A 7,521-nucleotide genomic window follows, 5' to 3' on the forward strand; every position below is an offset into this window, starting at 1 on the left:
CTCGTGACGAGCAATTTACTAGCGCTTTGTTGTTCAGCAGGCGGAAGATTTTAATGATGCCACCAGAGGCTGAAGGCTGGAGGCAAAAAGCAGGAGCCGCTGGCTTTTGGCATTTCCTGCAGCCATTGCTGATTTAAATTAATTACTGCTAAATATTTGCTCAGGCTGCAGACGCCGATCGCAGACGTCGCTCAAATTGGCCAGAATGGCAGAGAAACTAAAGCTGAAAGTTGGCTAAAAGCCGGCAATCGATACACGTAACTCGGAGCTAGCGTCATAACGCCAGACGCCCCGAGAACAAGGCAAACAAAATTAATTTAATTTGCACACAGCGCTGGCTTTCGGGAGCGTGTCTGTGTGCGAGTGGCTGGGATTACGTTCCATGGAATTTAATGCAATTTAAAACGCATCAATTTTCTGTGATGCTGCAGCGGACATTGTCATGTCCTCGCAGAGGCGGAGAAAGGATTTTCCATTCTCCATTTTCCACACACTCACACATGCAGGCTGCTGGCAAATGCCATTTAAGCTGCCATAATAAAGCTGAATCACAGGATGCATCTGCATCCGCTTCCTTTCGATGTCCGTGTCGCTTTCTCCACGTAGCTGTCGCATTAACTTCTGACGCTTGGCTTGCGGATATATATCCTTACGGATTTCTCGGCACTCGCTTAATTAATGATAAATATTGCTCAGAGCCAAGCCACCAAGGCCAGCACGCAATTCCCATTCCCATGCCCCCGATAGAGCTGTCATCGAGTGTTCGTCCCGACAAAAGGCGTATAACAACTTAATTGGGCTAACCCAATTCCCGGAATATTCGGTTGACCATGGTTCATTAGCCGGAGTGCTCGGTTGACTCCTCAGGTATGAGCACTTTAAGCCTGCGACTTTAAAGCAGCTTACTTTCTCGGGCCGACTTTGTCTGGCTTCCTAACTGCCCCTGGAATTTATTGTTTCAGCTGGCCACGACGCTCCGGGACTTTGCGATGTTGCATGCAACAACTTTGACTTGGCCGGAGAGTTCATAAAATATTTCTGTGTTTCCTCCAAGTTGCAAGAGCCGGTTCTAAACAAAACTCTTGGCTGCAAGTTGTCTTGATTTCGGTTTTAATACTAACACGAATTAACACAGAAAAATCTTCACAGAAGAAATCCACATTTGGGTTAAGAGGCGCAGATTTAAAATATTTCTAGCTCTTCGTTTCTTTAGCTACCTGGAATTATAAGAAAAATGGTATAGAGGAGAACAATAAATGTAATAAAATTAGGTTTTAAAACGCCTGTATTTACAGAAATTTATTGCGGTATTGTCAACTCTAGCCAAGCATTGATTTAAAAGAAACACGTCCACCCATTAATAACGAAGTAAATTGAAATAAATAGCACATTTACCTCTGTGCTCAACGAGGAGATGTACCACATCAGGATCATAAGGATGGCGCAGCCCAGTTGGAACCACCTGAGGTATTGCAGTTGAGTTCCGATCCAGGAATGTTTCACAGGCAAAGACCGCACCGCGGAATAAAAATCCCTCTCCCTGGTCGACTCTTTGAATATCCATTCGCGCGCCTCCCTCGGATCGTTGACCAAAAACCAGCCGGGAACCTTCGATTCGCTGAGGTACAGGCCCGTGGGTCGGGGCACCGAATCGGGCTGGGCCAGGATTTCGTTATCATCTGGCTTGGCATTGGGCCCCTCGGCGTGGAACGGCATGATGTCCTCGTGCAGGATCAAGCGTTGCCCACAGCTCGGGCACCTCGGACCCTTATCGCCACTCACTTTGGGCCACAAGCAGGCCCAGCAGAAGAGGTGACCACAGATGGTAATCACGGCACAACGCACATACTCGTGGCACTCATTACACTTATACGGTGCCAGGTGTCTGATCCTGCGATGGCGACGACGCCACGAACCAACTTCCGTGTCTCCGAGGCCCAAATCAACTAGAGCCTGGAGCCTAATCTCCAGCTGCGCGAAATCATCAGCAAAATCCAATTCGGGTTCCCTTCGAATCAGCTCCGCCACATCTAAAAGCCAATATATGTCGATTGTATTAAATTCAGTTTACCAATCTTTCATACCTGGTTCCTCTTCTCTGTGGTTCATTTCTCAAGCATAACCGTCCAGATTAATATAGTTGATTCGAGGTAACCTCTTCAAATTTTTCGGAAATAAAAAATAAATGCTGCCACTTGGACAAGAAAATACAAGTTTCGGACCAAATTCTAAACAGGCAATGCCTAATTGAGCTTGACAGAAAATTAAGTGGTTACTTATATTTATAGGTTTTATTTTCTTATTTTACGTTATATTTCGGATAGTTCTATTAACCAGTGCTTTTTAAGAAACCTTTTCAAGCAGGAAGCGTTAATAAGCCTACTGGGATTTTTGTTACCAATAAATAAGATTTGTATATATCTTTCTCTATATATGTTAGACATAGTTTAATTTTAATTTAAATTTTTTTCCCCTTGGTCACCGAGAGAAAAAGGCAAGTGACAAGACATTTTCAGTGATTGACACTGGATGGTATGGAATTGATGACACATTTCCAACGCAGTGCAGTTAATGCCTGATTTGGTTGGTTGTAAAAAGCATTTAGTGACTAGTATTAAATGTAGCCCTACATTTGGCACACTGCCAGTCGCAATTAGACGAAAGCTGTTGCCGCCTGTCCAAAGCTCGTAAAATGGCGACCTGACAGCTACGAAAAAACGGGGGAAAATCGAAACTGGGAGCCCGAGCGTTCATTCGCCAGATGTCTGACATATGGCGGCATAATTTATGCGAACATTGAACCGGATAGCGAGTGGAAACTTTGCGGTCCACTGCCGCTGCATTTAAATTCTGACAATTGTTTGCATTGTCCTGGCAGCACGTCTGCGGCATTGTTTAATCCCGATTTTTCGACATCGATTCGACGGGGACCCAATACGGCGGCTTGTTAATTGACCCACTTTTGTGATCGGAGTACATAATTAAAAGAAAATAAAGCGCCAGCCGAACCAAATAAACCCACGGACAAGCGTTCGCAGTGCACATAACAATGATAATAATAATAAAAGTGAAGCCTCACAACGGAATTACACACTTGAACAGTATTAAATAAGTGATGATTGCGTGGCTATGTAAAATATTCCGTACGGATTAACTATAAGTGAGAGTGTTGTGCGGTAAAATATTAAAAATAAATTCTTTATATGTGATTTCAAGAACCGGATGGCTAGAGGCACTGAATGGTTTCTGAAAACTCTGGACCTGTCGTGCCACATTTAATTTGGCCAGTGAATTGACAACTAGGGGGAAATAATGCATATTAATTGCGACTTTTTCACATTTTACCAACTGCCGACATTTATCAGGCATTAATAATTACGTGTTAATACGCGAAATATGATTAAATTTTTATCAGTTTACATGAATCACTTTCGCACGTTTGCGTGCGAACAAGGCCGTTTTATTGGCTTCATTTGGCGACGGACCGCAGCGAAACTGACGTTTGCCCAATCGGAATTACAATCGCAATGCCTGTGGTTCTGCGTCATTTGGCATCCTATATTCCTGTCCACAAAGCGGATCCTTTGGCTGGGTCATTTGCATGGGCTGGGTCGAAGGGCCGTAATACACTGCGTATACGCGGTGGCGACTTCGCTGCGTATACGCAATAAAAAGTGGTAAAGGGGTGGGACAACCGAAGCCGCCTGCGCTGGCCATTAAATGCAACAATAAATTCAGCAGTTCAACTTCAGTGGACTTCTCCCGCTGGCATGCCCGAAATTTAATTAGTTGGCATTTAACATTAAGCATTTCCACTGGCGCCACTCGCGGCTGTCATTCGGCTTTGTTTTCGTTTTCGCTTTGCTTTTTATGTTATTTTTCAGTTAATTAAACGCACGCCAACATTTCGCCATTCTAAATTGTGCGCAATTAAATTTGGAATTACTTTTAACTGAGTAGCCTGCGTTGCTTTTGGCAGCGGCGCGGCAATAACTTAACTGGAAATTTTATTGTAAGCCCCTGCCTTGCCAACTGTCACTTTTGATGGGCGGCCATTGGAGCGTAATTAGGCTACTCCGCGGCCCCCTAACAACCATCCCTTCCCCAGGATACCAACCTCCTTGAGTTGAAAAGCCAACTTAAACTTTTACGCCCGGCAAGCCTTTAAGTTTGTTGTTTAACTTCGTTTGTCTGCAGCTGAAAATTGCACTGTCTGCCGGTTTCATTATGCAAAATGCAATAGTACACACGCCGCTGTGAAGAGGCTGCTTGTCTTCCTTATGAGTTCCACTGCTCCGACTTATCCCAGATGGATTTTTCCTTTTTTCGGCTCTGAAGGTGCCCCAGCACTCACACATCAACAGCATCCGTCTGATAGCATTTTCCATACTCTCTGGCAAAGAAATGTTCACGTTTTTATGACCATTACTCTTAAAGTAAAATGAGGAACATATGCTTTTTCTTTCTTTAAAAAATACATATAGTTAAGCCAAAAATATTATTTAAATTATTATTTTTCAATATATAAAATACAAAATATATTTTGTCTTAAATCCTATGTTTTCCTTGCAGTAAGCGCATACATCCTGCGACCTGTGAAAGCAAAGACAGAGGCCCTTTTATATATTTTTTATATCACCTGCGAAGAAAGCACACAGACAGAATCTGTGTGTCAGGGGCGAAAACATAAAGGAGGTGAGCGGCAGTTCGTGTCTGTCTGTGCCAAACGACGTGGGAGTATAATATTTATATTATTGCAACTGCGGCGCCACATTGCAGCGACATGAAATATTTGGCGTTGCATGAAAACCAAACTTAATGCACACTCCCGCTTGGGTGACTACTTTTTCAGTTCCTGCGACTCGATACTCCCATGTTTATCCTCGCGATTGTGTCTTCTCCTTGACTGCACCATCGTCACAATGACCACCACCATGATCAGGAAAAGCAGCAAAACGGTGACGACCGATATGCCCAAGCTGACCGACTTTGAGGCGACCGAAAATTTGCTGAATAGCAAAAACAGATTCATCGATTCCTCCAGCCTGGCAAAAGACACTTTCTTATAGAACAGATAGGTGGTTATGCAGTTGAACAACACCGTAAACACAATCATGGTCACCAGCTGAAAGAAATAGATATATTTAAACACTTGGCAGAGACTCTCCCCATCGGAATTGAACCACCCACCACCATTCGCATGTGGAAACGGGTCCTGGAATAATTCGAGTGGTAGAGCCAGGTGCTGAAGGCGTAAATCAGGCAAATGTAGGCGGTTCCCACGCAGACAACCTGGTGGGCCAGCTGCTCATAACTGACGTGGAGGGGCAGGATATTCGCAAAGACCGACGCGTTCAGCACACTAATGATCTGCGGGAATTCAAGAGGGGGACAAGGTCAGTCGTTTTTACTCAGGTGCAACTAACCGCCGTTAGCAGGAGCAATAGCGATACGATTTCCTTTCGGGAGAGAAACATAATGGACCTCAAACTGGTAATTTAAAAGTACAGCAGCAGTAAATGATGTTAAACTCATGGAAATAATCTGATACCTTTTTATTGAAGTGGGGAAAATGTTTTGAAGAAATAACATAAAATATATCTTTGTAAATGCCCTTATATTGTAACAAAATATTAAATACGTTACTTTAGAATTTTCTAAAAAACATATCAACTCCAAACAATATTTATTTAAAGCTTATGTACTTCAAAATTAAATATAATACTTTAAATATTATTTTCTCCTTTTAGCACAAACTATACCCTTTTGTATTTTCATTTGTGCGTTAATGGTGTAATTATACCAAATATATACGCCTGCATTTCCATCTCCTTTTGATCGATTGCCCCACCTTTTTGCTTCCGCCTCGGTTCGGTTTCTTTGCAGCAAGGTCGTGTTGCTGTCTTCCTAAATTGCCGGCCTATTTGATGAGCGCAAAATCATTCAGAACAAATTGAAATTTGCACCCATCGGAGAAAGCTTATCTGCGCCGCGCAGGCACTTGCACTGCCGCCCATTCCGCTCAAATGGGAACGGCAGGCAGCCGGCGCTAATTCATCAACAGTAAAGGCAATTTAGATACTCATCTAACCGGATATCGACAGCCAGGCAGCCGGCAGGAGGCATCCATGTAAGCAGATACCCTCGTCCTGCTCCAAGGACCCACCATCCAACCCATTTCGAACCATTCCTATCCACTCCTATCCATTCCTGCGGCTGCGAGCATCGCGGAGCGTCCTGCAGACAGGGTTTCATAAAATATTGATGGACGTGAAGTTGGCAGCGCATACTCGCTTCCTGTTCCGTGTCTGTCGCAGCCATAAATAATTTGCTGTAAATGCAATCGTGGGGTTACATGGGCCATGGGCATGGAGTTCCGTGTGGTTCAAAGTGGGTGTTTTGGGGGTGGATGGTGGCTTTTTGGGTGGCTGGGCGACCGCCCAGTGGCTGGGGATACGAGTACGATGCTAATGGCAAGGCGCACGGTGCGAAAGTGTTTCGTATGAATTATTCGCCGGCAGCCAATTTGGAGTCACGTTTGCCGGCACAATTGAAACTGAACACCGACCATCGAACCACCGGCCATAATGCTGGTCCAGTGCTGGCGATAAAAGATAAATATATAAAAATAATTTGAGAATACCAAAAGACTCTAAGGAGAGATTTAAATAAAACAATAAGTAATTATGAGAACTTTATAAGAAAATTATAGATTTATCTGCATTAATAGTATGCATTACTTAACTTTGTTTGATTTAATTTGTAGAAAAGAAAAATATATATTACACTGTTTAATATACATTTTATAGTATAATTTAGTAAATATATGCATTTTTATTAAGTTTTCCAACTAGGAATATTGTTTATATGAAACATGAAGCACATATAAATATTTCATGAATAAAAATTAATATTTAAAATATATTTATAATTTCAGAGCATAAAATTCAAACTGTTTTAAAATGTTTTCCACTCTCCGGCAAAAAACACCAAAAAAAAAATAGAGCTAGAAAAAAGCCCATTTGGCCGCACTGTGCTTCTGTTCAGAGCCGCCTGTCGAAATGGTGTAATTTGTTATGTCTGCCACTGTAGCCGACCATGTCTATCTTCGGGCCGGGCTGCTTTTTAATAGCCATTCTCCCGCTGGCCGACTGTTGCGTTGCGTTGCTCGGCGGTTGTTGTGCCTTTATCGCCGGACTTTCCTCCTCCGCCGGCAGGGTAATGTGTATTTAATGACGCCATCTCATGTACAATGCCCGTATCCGTGCTGCCATGATCCCGGCCTTGTCCACGGACACCGGTTGTCCTCCTCCAGCGCCTAATGTCCAGTGACCGCAGCCATCTGCAGGATAATGCCCCACGGTCCTCCACGACTCCCGGTCGACGGGTGCCAATAAAGCTGCGCCTGTTGGCGAGCATTTCAATTTCGTGCCTCCGCCGCTTTTTTCAATATTTTTAAAACGGCAGCCATAAAACGTGAGCGGTAATGTGCGGACAAGGCAGTTTAATTGTACCCCTGCC

At 43.6% G+C, this 7,521-nt stretch overlaps 2 protein-coding genes across 2 annotated transcripts; both read right to left on the bottom strand.

Moving 5' to 3' along the window:
- Positions 1-1,267: 1,267 nt before the first annotated feature.
- Positions 1,268-2,246, bottom strand: LOC108059820 (uncharacterized). The gene is made up of 2 exons (XM_017145254.3): positions 2,085-2,246; positions 1,268-2,030 (listed from the first exon to the last, which is right to left on the bottom strand). Exons 1-2 carry the CDS (start codon positions 2,107-2,109, stop codon positions 1,336-1,338), a joined length of 720 nt encoding a protein of 239 aa, XP_017000743.2. The 5' UTR covers positions 2,110-2,246; the 3' UTR covers positions 1,268-1,335.
- Positions 2,247-4,531: 2,285 nt separating this feature from the next.
- LOC108059823 (uncharacterized) lies at positions 4,532-5,585 on the bottom strand. Its single transcript, XM_017145258.3, has 3 exons — positions 5,427-5,585; positions 5,191-5,370; positions 4,532-5,125 (listed from the first exon to the last, which is right to left on the bottom strand). The coding sequence occupies exons 1-3, from the start codon at positions 5,475-5,477 to the stop codon at positions 4,841-4,843; spliced, it is 516 nt and encodes a 171-aa protein (XP_017000747.2). The 5' UTR covers positions 5,478-5,585; the 3' UTR covers positions 4,532-4,840.
- Positions 5,586-7,521: the final 1,936 nt, after the last annotated feature.

This window comes from Drosophila takahashii, chromosome 3R, assembly GCF_030179915.1.
Source record: "Drosophila takahashii strain IR98-3 E-12201 chromosome 3R, DtakHiC1v2, whole genome shotgun sequence".
Lineage (NCBI taxonomy): Eukaryota > Metazoa > Arthropoda > Insecta > Diptera > Drosophilidae > Drosophila > Drosophila takahashii.